The 21,522-nt window shown below is 36.0% G+C and overlaps 2 protein-coding genes across 2 annotated transcripts in view; one reads left to right on the top strand and one right to left on the bottom strand.

Moving 5' to 3' along the window:
• LOC139958969 (transmembrane ascorbate-dependent reductase CYB561-like) overlaps window positions 1-3,770 on the top strand; it is a 31,614-nt gene extending 27,844 nt beyond the window's left edge. The window contains exons 5-6 of the mRNA XM_071956431.1: window positions 123-276; window positions 3,369-3,770. Coding sequence (XP_071812532.1) covers window positions 123-276; window positions 3,369-3,425 — 211 coding nt within the window. The 3' untranslated portion in view covers window positions 3,426-3,770. The remainder of the gene's footprint in view (window positions 1-122; window positions 277-3,368) is intronic.
• A 5,206-nt stretch (window positions 3,771-8,976) lies between these two features.
• The window catches only part of LOC139958974 (uncharacterized), a 68,400-nt gene continuing 55,854 nt past the window's right edge, over window positions 8,977-21,522 (bottom strand). Inside the window, exons 9-14 of the mRNA XM_071956439.1 lie at window positions 20,087-20,198; window positions 19,492-19,518; window positions 18,492-18,518; window positions 17,637-17,750; window positions 16,979-17,078; window positions 8,977-13,790 (exon numbers count right to left, since the gene is read on the bottom strand). Coding sequence (XP_071812540.1) covers window positions 13,767-13,790; window positions 16,979-17,078; window positions 17,637-17,750; window positions 18,492-18,518; window positions 19,492-19,518; window positions 20,087-20,198 — 404 coding nt within the window. The 3' untranslated portion in view covers window positions 8,977-13,766. The remainder of the gene's footprint in view (window positions 13,791-16,978; window positions 17,079-17,636; window positions 17,751-18,491; window positions 18,519-19,491; window positions 19,519-20,086; window positions 20,199-21,522) is intronic.

The raw sequence follows: 21,522 nt of genomic DNA, 5'->3' as shown, positions 1-21,522 counted from the left end.
TAAGGTTATTATTTCTCGTTATAGATATAGACACTGATCTGTTTTAGTGTGTTAAAAACGACATTTTCGTATCCGTAAATAGATATGATTTTTTAATAACGTTTTACATTTCTTTTACGTAGGAGTGATTATTCCAAAATGGGTACTCTAGCAACTGTGGGTAATTTACTAGCCATGGTGCTCGTGGCATTCGCTTTAGTGGTGGGCTTCTTGGTAACATACCCTCCGTATCAACGAACTAGTGTGCCAGACATCGAGAAATTACCTCTTACACAGGTATGTAATTGACCCATGATGGACCTTAGAAAACCAAATTTACCACCCCCCCCTTCCAGGCTGCCCCTGTCACACTGGATGTCCTAATATCTCTGTATCACACATTTATGATTTTCAGTATTGCAAAACTCATTCCTTATAATGATCTTTAACTTTGCACGTCTACAGAGGTATAACCAGCTTTAATCAGCTATATCTTATAATTGTTTCTTTGGTTTGCATTCGAAGATGTCATTTAGTGGTCTATATGTGTGAAGGTAAAGTAAGCAATGAATATTCATGAAAACATTTAGTACTGAGTACCCATCATATCCAAATCGTAGGAAATGTTCTTCTTTGAGAAGGATATATGAGAAGGAAGTGCATTATTTTGCTCATGGAAATGCATTTTATGACGTATATATACTATATAAAGTTAAGCCTATATCTGTGATAATGACCTGAGTATAATATAAACTTCTATATCCCTGAACAAAGACTGTGATTGATGGTGCATGCCGGGTAATGGTATATTGCTCAATTCAATACGAAGGCATCTCAGTACTATTTAGTACAAGTGAGTGCGAGGCTGCTCAGACCCGTCTCCAACCGTCCCCTCCCCCCTCGCCCTCCCTCGAGCGACTGCGTGGCTCGATGAGGTGTTATTCATAGGCTTATGGTGTCTACAGCAGTTTACAAGTGCAATAACAATAGTACATAAAATATTCTAGACAAGGTCTGAGTCATAAATGTATTGTAAACAATGCTCAGGACAATGTATTAATAAATAGCGACATCCTCTTTTCCACACTTCAACGTTTCCATGTAAGCGTTAACATCAAAGACAATTGAGCATGACCAATTATAAATCAGGTATATACTGACGTCATTATGACGCTACATTGAGGGTTGAATTCCTTACAAACAATTAAACTTGTTTTTTTTTTATTGAAAGGATTTTAAACAAACAATGAAATAGGTTTATAACCAAACCATAAACCAATATAGGAGCACACTAAAATGCCAAAGTTTTGTTTCAACATCAACACTCCCTCCCCCTCTCCAAAGAAAAAAAAATACAAAACAGGATTCGTTGAATCTGTTTATGGCAGAATCGCTTCCATTGCCTTGCTTAAATTGTCGTAACAACACATATTACCCAGACGTCGCCACACCCTACACTTGCTCCCCCCTCCCCCACTTCCTCGTCTCATGTTTTTTTTTATAGAATTTACGTAAAGATACTCCTTGACTACACACATAAGAGTAGCTATGTTGGTTCAATAGTCTCTCTTTGTAATATATATGTGACACAACTTACCCATACCTTACTCTTAACACGGAAGTATTACACTAGGTAATACTACTGTACTCTTATAATTCATATACTTTGTATATAGGAAAAGTCACCCATCATAGTGCCAGGGCACGACAAAACAATCTTATAATCTATACGGTATACTTACTGTGCCTGAGATCTAACGGTCTTGTAAATTGGATGTGCAGAGAGGTCAAAATTCCATCTTTGGTTCCTTAATAACTTCACTGAGGTATTATCGAGTTGTAACTGATGCATGGATCCCGTCTGCATCTGGAAATGTTCCTTAATTTAATTAGAATCCGATTAACTATATACAAAAGAGCTTGAATGATTTTCATCTCGAGTTCATCTTTTCATTTCTGCTTTTACAGAAGAATTATTTCTGCCAATACTGGGATTTTCCATTTTGTCCTTCTTACTGTGTCGTTATTGATAATTCAAGAATCACGTATGTAGTAGACACATGTATAACCACATACAAACACACCTTATTGAAAAACCCCATTCTTGTCTTGCCCATTGGAATTAAAGTCGCGTTCGTTATTTCTTAAGACATTCTTTGGTCACATTTAAATAATAGATTGAACACTCTATACAAAGCAAACAGACTACTTGTTCATTGTTGTAGTATCAACCTTTTATCCCGATCATAATGTGTATAGTAGCCATTTGGCTAAGACCATGGGTGTACTATATGTTCCCCTTTCTATAGGGGAATCATAATGCAAACCTGACAATGAACACACAGTCACAGTCTAAGGAGATTTGGGTTGAAAGCGGATCAGTCGTTCGGTTGTTTGATTTTCGAGCGCAGGTTCTGTCTTGGGTGAATTTTCTTTAAAAAAGGATCTATATACCTTGTCGGCATTTTGGCTATGGTCATTTATATTAACTGTTCCCTTTCCATGGGAATCGTGACACACACTGTGACAGTCCCGATGCAAGGGGACTGGGGTTGAGAGCGGATCAATCGTTTGGTTGTTTGATATTCGAGCCAAGGTTCTCTCTCGGGTGACTTTTCTTAAAACGTATATACTGCCTTTGTGTATACAGTCCACAAAAGAGCGTTCACCTTCCTTTAACCTCTCCAAAGGAACTCGTGATACACACTTGACGTATAACCACCGCCATGATTACACGGTTGTAGTCTCAATGTAAAGGGGACTGGGGGTTGAGAGTGAATCAAGTTGCTTGGTTTTCGTTCCCAGGCTCTATATATTGGGTTAATTTTCTTAAAAAAAGTATCCACTTAAATTTCCAGCGGTGTCTGATGATCCTACATAGGCCGAAATGTATGTATGTATGTATGTATATGTGATCTTCCCGCAAGCAGGAACTCGCGAAAGAAGCCATGGAGGCTTATAGACTCGCAAGCTGACCGAAGCCAATCTCTCGGCACACATCCATTTAACGTCCATGTCGGGAAGTTGTTATTGAACAACACCCTTGCCAGACGACACACATTGCTGTCGGCGGGGAATCGAACCGGGGATCTCATGACTGGGAGACGCCGGCGTAACCACTAGACTATACACTCCGCCTACGAAATAAAATAACGTTTAATTTGTCGTGCCTATGGTCTTTTCACCAAATTTAAAGAACAAAATCCTTATTTTTACCATATAAAATGCTATCATGATGTTTTGGGACCTACGGATGCCACGTCAGCTACATTTTTTAAATGATTTTTTTGGAGAGTATCAGTTGTCAAATTTAGGAAGAGGCTAAAGATTTTAAAATTCTAAATTCTAAAAATCCACTCTTTGTTTGTTTTTTACTTTTCTTTACTCAGGCTGCAAGTATGAGAGACTTTCAATCAACTGACGATGACAGAGTATTAGAGGAGTAACTGCGCATGCTCTAAATGCTTCCATTCCACATTGTTGATTGGCCTACAGGGAACTCCCAAAAAACCAATCAGAAGGGAGAGAGAGAAACAGTTTTAGCAAATATTTATTTATGTGTACTAGTCCTGCTGCTTTTACGCGCGAGTTTGTCAAAAGTGCACTTGTAACTTTTAAATTGTCGAAATGTAGAGAAAGACGCATAGTAGTTAAATTTTAATTCCTTTTTCCTTCTCAACCTAGATGTGTAGAACCCCTTTTATTTTATATCAAATGTACCATGTCTTTTTGTCTTTTCTTTTAAAAACAAGGTGCTGAGGTAATTTGAATAAAGTTTGTGGCATGCAAAATTTAGTATTATATGCTTTACTTTATAAAGTCATATGACATTGTATATTACCTGATTACGTCACAACCACTTACGTATTACCTGATAGCTCTCTTCCCATCCCCCTATCCACCCATCCAGCCCCGACTCTCTGCCCCTCTCCTCCCCACCATGTTCCGTCCAGGTCTTAGCAGACATTTGCGACACAAACGAAAATTATTCTGACGTATATACCAATATCCGTTCGCCCCGGTGTATATATGCCACGAATAAAATACAAAAACTTAGTCAGACACATTGATTCCATTTGGACGCTGAAATTTATTGTATATTCTCCCCTCCCCTCCCCCACCCCTCCCCTCCCCCACCCCTCCCCACCCCCTCCTTCGTGCATGTTTGTAACATATCTTCTATCATATTATGTTTTCAGCCTGCGAACATAATATACAACCTTTTACTTCATGTGAACCATCAAGTCACAACTATCTTTTTAATATTTCAAAATCTGCAAAAACGACTCATGTTTGGCTTATATTTTTTTGGAGGATTTGTAATTTCACTGCCCCTCCACTCCCTCTTCAATCCTCATCAGCTTAAAGGTCATCTCCAAGTTTGAAATTCTAAATTCTTGAAATTGAGTTTCAAAGCCATTTCGTCGCGGTTCAACTGATCCTCAATTCCTTTCATCCAGAAATTGAGGAAAATTTTGTATCAAAAGAGTATACTTAAACGGCGAAAATATTTTACCGTTCTCCCTCTAAGAATATTGCCATACAACATCCACGTCACCACAACCCATTATGTACGCCACCTCCCCCTCCCCCCCTCCACCTCACCCACCCCGTCAATGCACCACCCTACTCCAACATTGGTGTACTGACTATACGCCTCACTCAGATTTAACAGGACACAGACACACAGATTTAACAAAACATAACAGCAAATACATATGCTGTTTTCAGTCTGATCGACATTATGGCGAAGAAAATGAATATTTCGTTACTTTATGAACTCCTTTGTGCATGGTCATTGGTCATTGTTTAAAACTTGCATGAAAATAGTCATTTCCAAGCAAATATTTTCAGTTTTCATTGACCAATATTTTTCGTCCAATATCATCTATACGTATGACAACAGGGATACTGTAAAAACAATGGAAACACATGATCAAATGCATGGAAGAATAAAGATATCTTAGTTCCAGATACAATCATTCATTAGAATTTCTTATGCTTTGTGTTTGTGTAAAGAGGGCTTATATTATACCAGAGATTCATATACTTACGTTAAGCATTTTGTGTTGGGTTTGGTGATAAGTTACCATTGTAACAAAACCAGATAATATGCAGATATATTTATAGTCCCCCTAAATATTACTAAAAGTTCTTTGTAGCTAACCCTCACCTCCCCCTCCCCCCTTATTTCGATGACCTTTGTGTTAGCACGTAATAATTCGTTTGTACGATACCGAGAAGATTTTCGTGCACCACAACCTTATAATATCATGTTTTATTGTTTCGATTGCAAACTATCCTAGTTTATATCTGATCCCATTGTTCATTTGAGGGGCCTTTTTTCTGGGGGGGGGGGGTTCAGTACTAGATTATAGTTTTAGGTTCTTATCATTCCTTTAATAGATAAAGCATAATATCATCAGAAAATCTGGCAAATTCAGTGTAAAATGCAACTTTATAAAGTGAACACTCTACATTTGGGAGCATTTCTTACTGTTCTAGAAACATCCGGCGGATAGGAAAGGATAGAAACGTTGACCTATTTATCTATTTGTTACTGAAAGCGACGTAGTTTAATAAAACAAATGTTTAAACATATAGGTTTATATAAGTACAAAGCAGCAGAGATTTCCATAGAGATGGTTATAACAACTTTTCTCTGGAACTTTAGGTGATAAGCTCGATGTTTCAACTCTATACTCTCAGGTAATGTTTTGAGGAACAGAATGGTTAGAAGCTGTGGACAAGGTGCATAACGCCTTCAGCACCCCCCCCCCCTGCTCTCCCCTGTTGGCTAACCTACATAAGATGGATCATACGTGAAGGTCGACCTATTTTAAGGATATTCTCTCCCACTATAATCAAATACACACATAAATACAAAGTGTATCTTTAGTTTCGCGACATGCATGTTAATGTTTCGTCATATCCTCTTTATCAAATCTATACATAGTAAGTGTAGCTCAAAATACAATGTAAGACAATCTGCTAGATATTTTTCTTCAATGAAATGAACGTTAGTTGGTGAGTAATTAGATATCCATGGGGGTGGAGGTGGGGGGAACATCCCCTCCCCTGCCCCTTGTTCAACCTTACACAAGCAATCAAAAGTAGATATTAGCACTTTATTGCGCCAATAGACCTAATTTTTAAATTATGATCTAAATATATGCTTAAAATGCACCATTTGATATCTAACACTGTATATATTATTTTCTCTATGGGACGACCCCGATACTCCCTACATGGAAAGTCCGCTTCCACTACCCCAGTGGACAGACCCCCTCCTTTTTAACATCTTGGACATACGGATCTTCTCGACTCTGCAGAGGATCAACTTTCTGTGTAATTATTGGAGTTTATATTCAAACCTAGCTTGCTCTGAGGTTACTATTTACGTCGTTTCGTTAGACGGTTTTGTTAAAACTCCTCAGAAATAATTGACCTTTTTTAACCTCACGGATGATTCAGTAAGAATGAAGGTAAACTTCCAGCAACGTAAATTGGTTGCACTTTATTGAAAAAAAGCCTACGATTCGTCACAGATCCCTTTGCAAAACAACAAATAAATAATTTAATGAATAAATACAATAAAATAAAAATAGCAAACGATTTACACAAAATTAGCAAGAATCAGTTGTCACTGTAGGTGATTTAACAATTTGTATTGTGTATAAACAGTTATAAACAGTTATATAAAGGTGTATAATTTGTACAAATAGAAACAATGATAAACATGTCATATTATGCAAATTTACAGAGGCTTCTATGACGTCACAAAAGTTCTTATTTCTTAAAGGCAAATTTCCAAGAATATTCCCCATTTTTTTCCTCATACTATTAACCTGCAACGGATAAGCAGCAGTAAAAAAATCCTTATTCATTGATTTAAATAAAGAATGGGACAAAGAAATTCCCTTTTACACAAAAATATTATGAACACAATATCACGAAGCATCACGTGTTGACTATATTGATAATAAACTTCCTCACATATTTATATAGAAAGTATAGATATTCGTAAGTAGCACTTTTAACTTTGTGACACCCATCAGAAGCATATAGCCCTCACTGCGCTATTTAAATATCAAGTTCTCTATTTCATCTTCTTAACCCAAACGTACGGTCATTAAAGGGAACATAGTCCAGGGGGGTAGGAAGCTTCTAAAAAGTGGGGGGGGGCACAACATCAGAGGGGCACTTTCTCATTCCACAACCACCAATAAACCGATAGACACCGGTTATATCACTTAAATATATACGATGTGTTAATATGCTATCAATACTATTATGGTGCACGTGACTCTTTAAAATTAACAAAGGCTTAAGATCTCCAAAAGACATTTGCTATTCTTCATCAAAGGGGCACATTTTATTTGCCAGTAGGGCACATTTGTTATTTTGGGGAAAGTTGGGGACACGTGTCCCCAGTGCCCCCCCCCCCCCAGCTCCTACCCCCTGACACAGTCCTAACCATTCTCTTTGGCTTAGTGGACAGGGATCTTCGATATGAACAACTAAAACCATATAGCATAAGAAAATTCTTGTTCCGTTTGGAATATACTCTAGCTTAAAAGTCGTATTAGGTAGCTTTCACGTTTGTAACTCTGTGACTTTACCTGCAGGTCATAGTGCCACAAGGACATGGAACTTTCTTATTTCCTCTTTGTATTTCTTTTACATATTTTCATGGTATAAAGTGTTAACAATGTTGTCACTGAAGAAAAAACTACGGTTATCTTTAGAGTCATGTTTAGAGCTTCAATATTCTAGATTCAACACTCGACTCAAAGCACATCACCATTACAGAACATTAACATTGTAATAACTATAAAGAACAACATATGTATGTAAGTACATGTGGCTCGATGATGTCATATTTAGACTTGATCAAGTCTTCCGACTTGTGTGTGTCAATAAACACTAAATCTGATATTTCCCAGATTTAGTAACATCAAACTATTCGGTGAAGTTACTCATGACAGTTATCTCTATCACATGGACCAATTATGCATGGTTAGGTTTGTGTCTCCTATAAAAAATATATAAAAAATATTTCATTTTAGGCAGCTAATCTAGTTAAAGGATTCGGATGACATGGGTCGCTAAGTAAATATCATCAAAACAAATAGCTTGCAAAAGAACAGGCGTTTCTTTCTTTAGAAAATTCTTCATTTGTTAAAGAAAGTGTATTTGGAATGATCGCTAGCAGTCAATGTACTATGACCCCAAATTTTTATGACAATATGACATTGATTATTCCGTGTATCCATCAATAACGTGACCATTTCACACAAAGAAAAACTAGCTATTTTTTTTTAAATTAATCATTTGTCATCATGTCAGTTAATATACATTACCTATATGCATACCTTAATTTATACCAAACCTCTCAATTTCCCCAAAATTCTTTATTGCAAATGTTATCGGGATTTTGGTTTGTCAGGCCTGACTAGAGAGAGATGTTACTCATGAGAGACAGTTAATTTCATACGAAACTAAAATACAACAGAACAGCAAACGGTATTAAAAACAAAACAAAAACTGTCATCAAATACAATCATCAAAAATTTAACATGAAAAATACCTTTCATTTCTACAATGAACACTTATCAGAGTAATCACATCGATCTGGGACTTATCCCCAACCTTGAGCCAAATTATATATAAACAAAATGACATACGCTGACATTATATGAGTGCGAAGTATAGTTGATTCACGAAATATGTACGCTACCAAACATCACAGTTCAGAAAACAGAGTGGACCGTACACTCCATCCTCTCCGCACCCTCTTTACACCCCAAACTCCCTTAATACTCCCAAGCTGCATTACCCCCCCCCCACCCTTCACATTTCCACGCTGCATAACCCCACCCCCACCCCTCCAATCTTTTAAGCTGTATTTTGTGTCAGCTTTTCGTATATTGGATTTTAAAAGCCAAATTTGGCTCTCTGGAGACCTGATTGGCCTTAAAAATATACTTTTGGCTCTTTTATCAAATTTATTAGTATAGTTTTGGGAGGGGGAGGTGGTCTTGAGACTTGTTGTCTGCCTACAAAATAAAATGGCCGAAAAATGCATAATTTTGTGCAATTCCCACTCACGATCCCAGATGCGAGAGAAATGCACCGACGGTATAGTATATACAAGTCTTCGTATGTGCTATTGTGTGTTTGCACGACAAGAGGCACCATTATAACACACACACAATGCCGTCTGCTTTTAAAGTTAGTATATTATCTGAAAACTCACTGTTACTTCTTTCACTTAAAATAATTCACCGTCATTGGACCTCTCACATATAAGAGATAATTATAAAAGGGCCCAAGTTTCTATCGTACTGTTCATTTTTTCAAGAGAAAGCAATAAAATATTTCTTACAGCCCGAAAGAGGCTATCTGATAAGTAAACGTGTGAAAGTTTGGCAGATTAAAATCAGAGATTTTGAAAATTGATGAGACATTGGCGACGGTAAGAATTCAAATCGCAGGCAAAAGGGACAGAGAGAAAAAAATGAGGCCAAGATAAACCAAGGGCAAAGTAACTTGCAAACAGACATCGACTAAAAGCTTTAACATGCAAGGATAAAAAGCGAAAAGGGGAAGCAGATAAAAATCTTACCGATGAGAGTGAATCGGTATAAATATATTTGAAAATCCAGCTATTTTCGTGTCAATTATTTGTTTCCAACTATATTCCAATACTGAAGGAAAGGTAATGTACTTGAAACATAACCTACTTCTTTAGCCTTCCATAAATCGAATCAGGGGACGTTGAAATTAGGTTAAAAAATTACAATTTAAATATATACCGTCTACATATACTTATATACGTTGAAAAAATATTCATAAAGCAAGGCTTTTACTTGCGCGAATGCACAAATAAAACCTATAGAGAACCATCGTGTAACCTATAATGTAGCCTTTTTTTCACCCTCTATATATATCCATGCTTTTGGACAGAAAGTAAAGAAAAGGAGAAATAAAAAAAAATGGGGAAAAAATTGACGATAAAACCGAAGAGATACTCGAAAACAGGTGCAAGATTGAATAAACTGAAACTTGAACCTCCGTCAGCCTCTTAGGAACTGAAGTCTTCTCGAGGAAAATAATTTAAACAAGACTATAATCTCGGGGATTTTTTTAATTGTACAAAAGGTTAGCTGAAATCGGTTATTTTTTTCACCCTCATTTTATTAGGTTGAAGATGTGAATAATCTAATTCAATTGACATCGTTTTTTGCCTTTCATGCAGAGAAACATTCTGAATTTAGTGCTAGTGCTATGTAATTTAATAATAATGCTAGTATTATAATGATAAGTATTAATAATTGTCATTTACTGTTTTACTTCAGCCATATGTAAACTAAAAATAAAAAGATTATAGTAGTTTAAAAAGTGAGAGATTTTCATTTAAACTGCTTCCAAAATAAAGCAGCATTTGTTGACGTTACACGTGTAAATAACATGAATACACTTTGCATTCTCGCATTGCATTATGGTTGATAATATATATGTTTGACATATATTGCAAACAACTAATTACAACAGTCTCCTTGAATTGTCTTTCCGGATCATTTCTGATTTGGAGGGAGGAGGGTGGGGGTGGGTATGGGGGGGGGGGTATTTATAGTAATATTTTCCAAGGACGGCGTTTATATCTTCTATATACTTCCCCATCTGTATTTGTTATCTTTTAATTTTCGTTCTGGTATCTATATTTAACGTTATCCTGTTTCAAAAATTGCCCCACCGTTTTATTTTTATTTCTGTTTTAATTGTCGATTAACAGATTTATTTACATAAGAAATATTACTAATATGCAGTGTAAGGCATTGTTTTGTTCCAAGGCGCGGATACAAGGAGGGGGGGGGGGTTTGATTACGGGGACGCACAGCCCCTTCCCACTTTTTTCAACCTTATACACCAAATTTAGTTATTAGCATAACCTTTCGTTTAGGAATAATTGAAGACCTAATTTAAGTATATATATGACTCAGAATTCACCATTTGATTTGTTTTTCTGGGCTATGGGGTAGGATGCTTCAAAACCCCTACACGGGGGTCTACTTCAGCTTCAACATGGACACCCTCCCCTCTTTTAATAGAATCCTGAATCCCTCTTGTCCCCTAACATGGTATAATGGATACTTGCGCAGTTCTTAGGTCTCCGCTGTCTTTCTGTCTGTCTGTCTGGCTGTCTGTCTCTAAGTTCCTTTTATTTTTGAACTGCCTTGTTTACATATTTTTAATGGTTTCTTGATTCAGTATTTCAGTTAGCTTAGATCCCACTTATTTTATCATGTAGCAATTAATTAAAATATTGTGTCGTGTCGTGTCGTGTCTGATATGCTTTCGTGGTATTTTCGTTTACCATGATTCAGTTTAGCCTCAGCATATGGCGAAATACTGCCAACTTTTATCACTTGTTTGTTTTAAATACTAACACGTTTTTCTTAAACATATTTTTTGGAGACCTTGGAGAAAGACTCATTAAAATAAGCACAAGCGCTCTTCAAATATTATGACATTCTCATAAAAAATTTATATTACAGAAAAATATGATATTTTGCCTTAGTGGCCTTCAAGAGGAAGCAGTATGCTCATATGGAGTTATAAATAGGGAATATCAAAGCAGATAGATTGAATACAGAACCGAAAAATAATATTTGCCTCACATAATCTCTAGTTTTTCCATCGATATTTTCTAACAACATACATAAGAAAGTAGTGAATATATGCAACATCCTTGGAAACATGATGCTCTCAAAATTTGCCTATACTTCAGTCTTTTTGATTAGTCATTGCCTGAGATGATAAGAAAATTGGCCTTCATATCACGGAGCTGTTAAAAGGTAAACATTGTCTCCCGCTTAAGGCTCTATAGCTTATTTATATAGTTGGTTTATATCACATATACAACGCACATTTACTTCCACGGAGCTTTATGCTGCCCTTCACGTTTAAATAGGCACATTATATTAAAAGATAATATTTTTTAATAAATCTCACAGACACAGTTTTTTTTTACGTGAAAATGGTGCAACCCTGAGTCATGTTTAGGCTCAAATTAGATGTATCAGTAAATCTACACATGCACGATTAAAGTAATAACTACATTTACATTTTTTGTGTAGGTTGAAAATGGGGGTGTATATCCCCCCCCCCCCAACCCTTCCCCAACCACCACACACACACCTGGATTCGCGCCCGGGTATATAGATGGAATACCACTTATTTTATTCATATTATAAAACGTGTCTTATAACTTAACTGCAAAGGGATCACGTACATTTCACTTACAAAATGTATTCATTAGACACATTTCTTGTTAGACAAGTATCAAATGTATCACAAAATTACAATTTTAAGGTACGAATTAACAATAATAATAATTCAAAGGAAAAACATGACCTACCTATTATAGAAACTGTTGTATGAAGGCGTATTAACATGTGAACTATGATGACATTGTAGCAAATATAAAATCGCATATCGGCATAAAAGTCATTATGCAATCAAACAGTTTGTAAAATATTTTCGTAGCTACAATTCACCATCGTGTGGTAATTTTAGTAATAAGGCCTCTATAGCGGTGGGAAATTGTACAATGGTGACATATCTATTCATAAATAGCGCCATCCTATCCAAACGGCTATCTTTAGAATCAATCGGTGAAGGGTAATGAACGGCGAGGCGCGGTAGATGCAGAGGGGACGGGAGTGGGGGGGGGGGGATAGGGAGTCAATAATAACTTGACGCATTTGTAATTTGCGAAGTTACTCTACATCACCGTTGGTGGTTTCCATGACCTCAGATGACAGCCTAAAGACAAAAACACAATCAAACACAAATAAAAACAAACAGATACAAAAAGAAAGATAAACGCAAAATTGCACAAAATTGCACAAAATGTGGAACGAAGGCACTTGAACGCAATTGTGAAGGCGTTCTTCATGACCGCATTAAGGAAACTTCCGTAGTCTTTTTTTTTTTTTTTTTTTGCACACGAAGCTTTTTAAACGCAAAGAAACACAATGTTGGTATGAATGTTAACTAATTATTTTTTTAATAGTTAATAATTGAGCTGCGGTCAATTACAAGAAAGTGAATGTATCGATGTTGAAACTGTAAATAAGTTCGTCTCGTGAAAGGTGAATACAAAATGTTATTATATATACACTGAACAAATGTACAAAGATTTTTTTTTTTGTAATAAAGGTGGCGCTCTTTCTGAAAGGCATTGGCGTCAGTTGAGTTATCTGCAGCCCAGTGAAATGATAACGACGTTTGTTTTGGACGTCCCAAACTTCTCATTTTTCGATCTGTGCTTTCCAACTTACCAATCACACACAGATCGTAAACAATATATTTAAATATCTACAAGTTGAAAGAACTAGGGGGTGGTGGGGGGGCATGGGGGGTATGGAGTGGCGGATATGGATTTAGGCACTTTAATGTAGTAAGGAACATTTGTACTTGTGTTTAATGTTGCATTTTTTAGCTTCAATCATAGCTCTTGAAGCAAGTGAACGTATTGATGATATTTATATTCATCCCACATAGTCGTTCGGAAATAGCTTAAGATGACATGGTATGGCAACAAGTCATTGCTCCTACGACGTAGATGGCAAGGACGAAAAGAAGGACAGGGTAGGGAAGGTGGGGAGGGGGAGGAGGTTGGCACAGGTACCCAAGGGTACTTCTCACTTGTAGGTTTTACCAGTAAATCGAATCTGCAGCTGCTTCTGTATAGTTAGCTTTAGAGTTAGTAACATTCGCTAAACCATCGTCTCTGATACTAGCTGGAAATGAGTGAAAAGGAGAAGAAAACAACACTGATTGGGTAATTGATAGGATTATGGTGATGCAGAACTATCCTGCTGACCAGGAAAGTATCTTTAAAACATGCTAGCAAACTTTAGCATGCTATAATTTTGGGGCCAATACTGATAATCTTTAAAGGAAAGGTAAGAAAAGTCAAACATAATAATAACAACAATAATAATAATAATACTTATACTACTACTACTACTAATAATAATCATAAAAATAATAATAACAACAACAACAACTATAATAATAATAACAATAATTACAACTACAACAATAACAATACAATAACAACAACAACAATAATAAAATAGTTATATTAGTTTACCAGGAACGCATCAGAAAGGATGAGATCAGAAATAAAATTCAAAGGTTTGAGAAAGAAATAATGAAAAATTTCATTTTTAGGAGATAGTTGAACGTGTATTGGAAAATATGGTTAATAATGTAGGAATATCCAAATGGTTTTAAATTAAGCTAAATGGATCTCTTCGTCAAGATTGAGTGGTATCCAATTAGGGGATCACATAAATACGTGGTCAGTGTGGAGCTAGGACCGAAATATTGTCTGCCCCCACCCCATTAAAGAAGTGTCAGAAAATATATATATATATATCAATATATATTTGTAGAACATGAGTTCAGTCTGCCGCCACCACTATAAAACCATTACTCACTTTCCAAGTAAGTGTACTGACATGACATAGCTTGATTCAAGTTATACACACATCGCAACATACAGTTTTTACTTATAAAGGTTTACCCTATCCCTACATTTGTGTACTGAGGAAGATATATTGTTATGATGAGCTGTTGATATTGGTTGCAATAATGATTTACATAAATTCCTAAAATTTGCAAATCCGTGGATTTGTCACAGAGCCGAGCCTATTTGAAATTCAAATATCTTGCCTTATCCTTTAGAATGCAAAGGTGGAATATGAAACAGAAGCTTTTCAGGTTTTCCAGTAGCTCTATGTATTGCAAAGTGACGTACAACGGTTGGGAAGATTGTCTTCTACATTGCACTTTCTTGTTTCGCTTGAAAAGCACTCGTACTGACAGTATGAACTCTATACGTATCCTGTTTCAAACTGACAAAAGTTAGGAACTGTTTGTATTGTCAGTACGAGTGCTTTGAAGCATGATATGGGAAGACAGTAAAGACTGGTATTAGCAATAACCGTGTCTAATCAGAATAACAACAACCAACTGTTTGATCGGCTCCTATTATATAAAGCTCTTATATAAAAACTTCAATCAAGAATAGCGCCATCGTTTTTGTTTCCAAATCGTTGGCTATTACACAAGTGAACAAGCTGTTATGTTCAGTTCATCTGTAGTTTCTCTGAGAGTATACTTGATACTGACTGTTTATATTAAATTCAGAACTACTCCTTCAAACCGACCTCATTAAAGCAACATTTTGCGTTCAGTTAGAATATTTCCACTTTACATGTCACATTACCATAATAACGTATTTGGTTAATTTTGACAGTCCGGTTTTTTCTTCTAAATGACCAAGAAAATGTCCCTATTTGAATGACTTTAATATACAACAATAATTGTCTTTGACGACAGAATGCCATCTTCAATTAGTGGAAGAAGAGCAAAAACAGTCTGACTTAGTTTAATTAATTTCAATCTTTTTCAAGTTTTGTACTTAATTCAATTCCTATTCTGTTGCAACATGTAACGAACAGAACGTATAAAATACTACAACACAACAATTTTCCACATTTTAGTGATTTTTCAAAGCTTTGATGCAATGCCACGTAGGTTAATAAATCTATCAGTAATAAAGTTCATAAACCTTGAATAAATCTATGCTTTTATGTGTGCAATATGCTTTTATTATTATTGTTGTTACCAAAGCTTATTAGGTAGGTCTATATAAGGTGAAGTTACTAGGCTTAAGTTATTATTTTAGAATTGTACAATTTCATTAATAACACTAATTGTAAACAATAATTTTACTCTGATGAAATGTCATTCGGTAAAAATATTTATGAGTTTCTTAGTTTGAATGAAGTAGATGGTTTTATTTTGAGTTATAGGCCTACTCTTTAAGGTTTTGATGAAAATTTACCTGTGATTTTTAGGGGGGGGGGGGACGAGACTTTCCACTGAGAATTTGATCATTTTTGAGCTAAAATCACGAACAGTCAACAACCGGGTGATCACAATGTGCTTCTGGTTTTTATTTTGCCTTTTTTCTCCCCTTCTTCTGATGAAGACAAGTAAGGAGTTGCCTCTCTCAAAGGCAAACTTTATTTTCTATTATATCCATAGTCCTTATAACTGTGGATGATATTAATATATAAAGGAACTGACTGAAATTGAATTTGGCTTATTATTTTAAATGAGAAGAAAGTGTCTGGCACCGTCGAGTTTCCATCGTTTTCCACTGGGTATTTTTTTTTGGGGGGGGGGGGGGAGCTCGTGGTTGTAATCTCAGTTATCGAGGGTTGATAATAAGCAAACATCTGAAGCTGTAGTAACCCGTTTAACGTCGGTCTACTAGATAAAGAAAGGCCTTCTTAACGGAAATCAATAAATAATTCTTGATCTTTCAGCATGCAGTAGTGTACAGTCGATTTTAACTTCTACATAGAAAACCTGAAAATAATCTTGTTCTTGAAAATATTTAATTTAAACATTTTGTCAAGGACATTTTGGTGATTGCAGGTTTTTGCAGTCTGCGAGCAAAAAAATAATATAGCAGCTCGTCATTGCTCATGCGTTCATGGGGTGGGGAGGGTAGGGTGGGGAGGGTGGGGTAGGAGGGGGAGGGGGGTTGGGGAAATTCAAACTCTGGAGAAATGTTCAACAGCTCGGTATACTAAAGGCCAATAATAAGGAAGGACGTTGTTATTTGGTGTGTACATAGGCCTATGTGTCTGTGTACACATATCTGCATACACAGATCCTCTGTCTGTATACAGATTGTATACACATATACATATGTGTCTGTATGTGACATATATATGTGTTTGTTGTATTCTTTATGTTGTTATTGTCTTCATTGCGATCTCATTTACCTTCGGGGAGATGTAACACGTCCCAGATCGAACCATTTGTCTGATGTTATTTGATTCCTCGAAGTTTCTCTTTGCCTATTTAGTTACTTACTTAATTAATTAATTTCTCAATTAATTACCTTTGATGAGCCTTTCTTTGGTCTACTCTGACGGGGCACGTGCGGTTGCTTGCTCTTCTGAACGTGATTCGAATGTTTAGACGCAGGTTCTAAGATTATTCTAAAACGGAAGAAAATACATACACAATAGAAAATAAAAAAGTTAATATTAAAAACAAAATATATTATAAAACAAATTTAAAAAAAAACGTTAATATTAAAAACATGAAATATTATATATGTATCAATCATAGACAATACATCTTGGTCGCTGTTTAAGGTTTAATATTTAATTTTAAAATAGGTTTATTCTGAAGCAGAAATATAGAATAACGAAAGCAAAAATGTAAATAGTGTAAATTTTTAATATCTTCCAGCCATGAAATAATTTTATGTGACATTGGTTGGTTGATTATATATCACTCAGTAACATTCAGTGATTTGTTAATGGAATATATCTCTGGAGAACAAACTGGTTTGTGATTGCTCTATGAAGAATGTTGTCGCAGTTTGATGATATGCGTCCTTGGTTTTTACTATAATTAATGTTCTGATATATTGGAGACAAATATTGCTCATATTTTTCATAATGCTTCGTCAGGCTTGTTTTATATACACTTTCTTTTATAATTATGTTAATATCTTTAAAAAGGTGAAAAGGGTAAAAAATATGTTAAACCTTTGATCTTTATTTTTGGAGATATCGTTTCTTCGTTCTCTGTAACCTTTTGAATATCGAGGTCGGTTTTGCTTCATCAGTCTCCGTTCTTGGGCTTTCGTAGGTTGGAAAATACTGCGAGGTAATCATGTTAACAACATTTGTACATATCTTGCAGCATAGACGTTTATGTTGGGAGGGAGAAGGGGAAGGTGTGGGCAGAGGGGTCAGATTCGAGAACTAGAGGTCAGATTCGGGTATAGTTTCACTCTTTATATTACGAAGAAAAGTAAAAACAGTTTAATTTTTATCCCATATTTTTCCGGGCCCCTCCAAATCTTCCTGGTCCCAGGCCCGGGGAATATAGCCCCAGTATCCCTCTCGTGGGGACGGGGGGGGGGGGTTGAGGTTGGGATATATACGAAAGACTCCCTTACAAAACATCGACACATAGAACAGCCTATGCAAATATTATCCAACAAAGTATCATCTTTCATTATTACCTAAAAACGAGGTTGTTTGTAGTAACAACAACAGTGTTAACATATCATTGATTAATGGGCCTTTTATTATGATGGAAATAACTGCCAGCTGACAAATCATAGATGTGATGATTATTTAATCGCTGTCAATTTACTTTTGACGGGAATGTAGGGAAAGAAACAGGCAGACAAACAAACAAAGAGATACGGGACAAACATGTCGAAATTGAATTTTAATCAAAAGCAATGAAAATATATTCGGTACAAGCTGTGACAACAAAAAACAACACAAGCAAAACAACAAAACAAACAACATGAATAAAAAATATCAAACAAATAGATCTAATTTTCCAAATCATATTAATATGAAAGTCGGACCCGGTATGTTACTCACCTTAAAATTTTAAACTGATGCATTGTTCTGAAAGTGAAATAAAAAATTGTGAAATTTTAGTTTGGACGGCATATTTTTTAACACTTTTACCAAGTATTATACTCAAAATAAGATTATAATAGAAGAAACTGGTAAATCCAGGGGCGGGGTGTGGCCCTGGTGTCGTTGAAGCCGGCTTCCACGTGGGGGGGGGTATACTTTTTGGGAGTGGGGTGGGGGTCCTAGAAAATAGTTTAAATTTTATACCTCAATTGGCTCATTCTGACCTGGAATAGTTAGACTATAAATTAGGTCTATATTTAGTTATAAACTGCAAGAAAATGCTTTAAGACCTACTTTAAATTTGAAGTTTTGTGTGAATTTGAAGGGGAAGGGGAGGGGGAGGGGCGTGTACACCCCATGGCCCGCATTTAAACACGAGCTGCTGTAAGTAGTTGTTTAGGTTTGGGTCGCATATTTGTTACACCTGTCGAACATTACCCCCTCCCAGATAAATTGAACCCTCTTTTACCGCCTCTGTCCCCCCCCCCCCCCCCATCCCCTGAAAAAAAGTTATCAAATTCAACTTGAATAGTTTCCTTAGATTACGGAACCATTAACAATTTAGAATGTGAAAAGTTCATGGGGGTTATAAAGTGTTGGCAAATTAATGGAACAAACAATTGTATGAGAAGATAACTAACAAAATGAAGGTAGTGATCCGATACTGCAAATATTATGTATACATGCACCCTCGTCTGTTTGATGGGGGCGCTATGCATCGATCCGTAGAGCAAAAACTGTGTGGATGAGTGGTACAGACACGAGTCCGACCCGGCCAACCTGCAGCCTTCCCGGTTATGTTGTGAAATACTCGTCGAAAATGTAGGGCTCTATATCTTCTGGATTTCCCGCAGAGTTACGACAGGGACAGAGTTTCAGCTATTTAAACTTATGTCCTACGCTCTGAATTAAACTAAATAAAATAAACATTTCATCTAAATGATGATAATCAACTTACCTTAATCTATCTTTCTTCCTTACTTTTCTGTTGGAAAAAGAAAAACAGAATGAATGAATATAGATATAAGAATACAAATTGTATCGGGGTTAGAATCGACCTACAGAAAAGCAAGCCAAGGATAAAGACAAACAGCAATTAAATCAGCAATAACAAAAACAAAAGGGACCTCCTCCCAAACTAGAAGAATTGTGGCCATTTGTAGTGCAAACCTAACCTATGAATACAGACGTTTCGAAAGCCAGGGCTACCCCCGGGAAAAGTTATGTCATCGGGTCCCCACTTGTTATACCGGTATAGCATGAACATGACAATACATTATATCTTTATCCCATATATCACCGAGCCTTCTAAATGGCTTCTAAAGGCTGTAAACAACCCCTTAGCCCAGCTCTCTTCCGGTGTATTTAAAAGACAATTTAAGAGGTAAGAAGGGAGAGGTGGGGGGGGAAGTTGGCGGTATATATAAATATATATATATATATATATAAATATAGATATATATATATATATATATATATATATATATATATATATATATTATTGAAAACGTAATGAGTAGGAATATATATATATATATATACATTAAATCTACCTGAAGCCAATAGAAGTAGCACCAAAGATAACTGCAACGGCGAACATTAGAGCTATGGAACCCCCAATGATGGTGTTTGCCACAAATGTCGCGGAGGCAATGTCGTCAGAATCTATAATGTGAAGAAAACAAATGCAGAAGTAAGGTAAAATTTTTCAGGAGAAAGCTAAATGCTTTTAAAATACCTAATTACTAAAAAACAGAAATAAATTGGATAAACTCAGAAAAAAAGTCACTTTATTTGCATCTCATTTTGTCATGCTATTCCATTTATAACTAAATAATAAGGCTAGGTGAAGACGAGGAACATAGGATTTCCAAGTGCATCACCATTCATCCATTTTTATGGTCTGGTAGTAGTAGACTGCGTAGCTGTCTCTTGCTTCATATCTCAATTTCTGGATATCCACAGCAATGTAAAACAACGACAGCTGATAAGGACTATCGCACATTAGAAACATAGACGTTGCGTAATAGTTAGCTATATATGTTTTCGTTACAATGTTGCTGATTTTCATTAAAGATATTTGTAAGATGTTTTGCAACAATTCTGTTTTAAACAAACATTACATAGTGCAACAGACACATTAATTTACTAAATCCCTAGCCTTCGCTGTAGGTAAATTAATCTACACTTTTTTTTTCAATCAAGTCATCTTTAAGAAAGAAAAACATCACATCTGAATGAAAACCCACTGACCAGATAGATTCAGGTTAGGTCTTTTATCCTAACGTGATAGAGCATCGGTTAAGAAACAAGCTTGATCTAGCAAACATAGAATTTATAATGAAAGAGGTTTGTTTTTAATGGTTTGTTTCATTCTCTTAGGAGGGAAGTCTCAACCTACGTAGAAACCCTACAAGTATGTATAGCTCATCATATCTGTCAACGCATAGTAAATCCTTATTAATAACAAAGGATTATCTGTTAACAACGAAGACCAATGGACGTCACTCTTCGTGATTTAATTGAACGATACAAGCATCAACATCATCACTGGATTTCAATTCCCCATCTCTATAGGAGTGATAAATGAAAGGTTTGAGGCATGAAGAGAGACGAGTCGTCTTGTATATCGCTCTAGAAACTATGTAAATTGAGGAATATATATAAGTAAATGAAAAAGCCTGGATAACTGACTAGGAATTGTTTGGAAAAGATGAAAGAAACTTATGGCTAGAACAGGATTCACACCAGTGTTCTCTGGATTATACGTCCAGCGTTCTACCGACTGAGTTATCCAGCCCTTAGTTGGTGGCGATCCTTGTACCTAGCCATTTCTTTGCTATGTGGGTGCCAGTGCAGTAGCCACACAGTATCCTAACAAACTCGTGGAACTAGTTTCATTCGGTACAACACAGAAAGCGGTAGGCAAGGGATTTCATGACTAATTCGACGTAAATTGAGAATTGTATATAAGATCTTTTTCATGTTC

Source organism: Apostichopus japonicus, chromosome 18, assembly GCF_037975245.1.
Source record: "Apostichopus japonicus isolate 1M-3 chromosome 18, ASM3797524v1, whole genome shotgun sequence".
Classification (NCBI taxonomy): domain Eukaryota; kingdom Metazoa; phylum Echinodermata; class Holothuroidea; order Aspidochirotida; family Stichopodidae; genus Apostichopus; species Apostichopus japonicus.
The sequence above is the reverse complement of the archived record's forward strand: the minus strand, read 5'-3'. Positions and strand labels throughout refer to the sequence as shown.